This window comes from Panthera uncia, chromosome B4 (genome assembly GCF_023721935.1).
Source record: "Panthera uncia isolate 11264 chromosome B4, Puncia_PCG_1.0, whole genome shotgun sequence".
Taxonomy (NCBI): Eukaryota; Metazoa; Chordata; class Mammalia; order Carnivora; family Felidae; genus Panthera; species Panthera uncia.
In genome coordinates this window covers 137,694,645-137,696,616 of record NC_064809.1, presented here as the reverse complement: position 1 = coordinate 137,696,616, position 1,972 = coordinate 137,694,645, and the positions used below count along the sequence as shown (strand labels likewise).

General features: G+C 76.0%; 1 protein-coding gene across 1 annotated transcript in view; it reads right to left on the bottom strand.

The window, feature by feature from the left end:
• The window catches only part of PIM3 (Pim-3 proto-oncogene, serine/threonine kinase), a 3,574-nt gene extending 2,222 nt beyond the window's left edge, over positions 1-1,352 (bottom strand). Inside the window, exons 1-4 of the mRNA XM_049626576.1 lie at positions 797-1,352; positions 573-682; positions 425-475; positions 1-341 (exon numbers count right to left, since the gene is read on the bottom strand). The exon at positions 1-341 is cut by the window's left edge and continues 23 nt beyond it. Coding sequence (XP_049482533.1) covers positions 1-341; positions 425-475; positions 573-682; positions 797-881 — 587 coding nt within the window. The 5' untranslated portion in view covers positions 882-1,352. The remainder of the gene's footprint in view (positions 342-424; positions 476-572; positions 683-796) is intronic.
• Positions 1,353-1,972: the final 620 nt, after the last annotated feature.

Below are 1,972 nucleotides of genomic sequence, written 5' to 3'. Positions count from 1 at the left end.
AGCAGCGCGCCCGAGCCGAAGTCGATGAGCTTCAGCTCGCCGGAGCGCAGGTCCACCAGCAGGTTCTCGTCCTTGATGTCGCGGTGCACGACCCCGCAGCCGTGGCAGTGGCGCACGGCGGCCAGCACCTGAGCGAAGAAGCGGCGCGCCAGGGGCTCGTCCAGGGCGCCGCGCTCCGTGATGAAGTCGAAGAGGTCCTGGGCCGGCTCGGGCCGCTCGAGCACCAGCAGGAAGCCGTCGGGCCGTTCGAACCAGTCCAGCAGGCGGATGACGCCGCGCGCGCCGCCCGCCGCGCCCACCTTGCGCAGCAGCACCACCTCCAGGGGCACGGCCGCGCCGCCCTGCGGGACACGGTGGTCAGCGCGCGCCGCGCCGCAGCGGCCCCGACCCCGGCCCCGGCCCGCCCCACGGCGCCCGCACTTACGATGGTGCCCCACTCGGTCACCCGCTCCTTCACCACGTGCTTCACGGCCACCTGGGGACGGGGGTGGGGGGAGGACGCGAGTGGTCAGGCCCGAAGACACGCGACGACGCGCGCGGTGGGCGAGAATCCGCCCGGCGGCCCGACTCACCGGGAGTCCGTCGGCGATGCGGCTGCCCGCGTAGACTGTTCCGAAGCCTCCGCTGCCCAACACGGCGCCCACCTGGTACACCTTCTCGAAGCTCTCCTTGTCCGCCTTAACTGTGGGGACCGCGCGCGGGTGGGGTTGGTGCGGCCCGGAGCGTCCCGGTCCCCCTCCCCCGGCCCGGGCGCCCCGGCTCCTCCGCCCCCGGCGCCCCCCAGCCCCGCGCGCACCTGGCTGTAGGATCTTCACCGGGAGGTGGTCCACGCCGCCTGGCCCGCAGAGGTGCGCCAGGGAACCGAACTTGGAGAGCAGCATCGCGGGCGGCAGCGGGGCGCGGGCCCGCGGCCCCCGGGCTCTCCGCCGCCTCTCACCCGGCCCGGCTCCCCGCGCGGCAGCAGACGCGAGAGGGCGGCCTCCCGGCGCCGCGCGGAGCCCCGAGCCTCGGACGGAGGCGGCCGCGGCGGCGAGGCGGGAAGCGCGGGGACCCGCTCGGGCGAGGCAGTCCGCGCGGCGCAGGGACCCCGGGCAGAGCCGCGCGTGGACCGCGTGCGCGCGCAGCAGCGAGCGGCTCACACGCCCCGGCCGCCTCGCCCCGGGGTTTTGGGCCGCGGCGACCGTATCCCTCCGCGGGGGCGGGGCGATCGGAACCCCGCCCCCTTCCGCGGGGTCTGAGCACCTGGGGCGCTCCCGGGGGCGCGCGCGGGCGGCCGAGACGACGGCCTGGCCGGGCCGGGCGCCTCCACCCGGGGTTGGCGAGGTCTGGTGGGCCAGGGGTGCGCGGAGAGACGCCCGGAACTAGCTCGCTATAGTGGAGCCGCGGAGGCGCACAGAGTGGCGTGGCGGTCCACGTCACCCCCCTCCCGCACGCGCGCTCACACACACCGCGCACGCGCAGCTCCTGCGCGGGCGGCGGCCGAGACGTGTGGGGCGGGGCCGCGGGAGCCAATAGAAGTCGGGGTTTTCAAAGGGCCCCGAAGCCCCGGCCAATGGTGGTGTGTGGGCGGAGCAGGGACTCACCAGCCCCGCCCCAGGCCTTGCCGGGGAAGGTCACCGGCAGAACGCGCGCCCCCCTCCGCCGCGTCCCCAGCGGACAGCTAGACCACGCGGGCTGCTGTAGGTTCAGTGTTCCGAGCAGAGGCGGGAGTCCTGGAGGCGACCCCCGTGGGCCCCGGACCATGCGAATAGGTGTCCGGCATTCCGCGCCCAGCCCGAGGAGGCAGTGCCGCCCTCTCGGGGACCCCTGCTCGGGAGATCGCAGCCCGTGGCGCGGGGGAAGCGCTGACCGTCTCCGGCGTCCCCGGTTCACCCCCCCCCCCCCGTCCCCGGTTCACCCCGGGGCCGTTGTTCTGACCGGGATTTGACCTCGAGCCCGCAGCCTGAGGTCCCTGACCACGCATCCCCTCCTT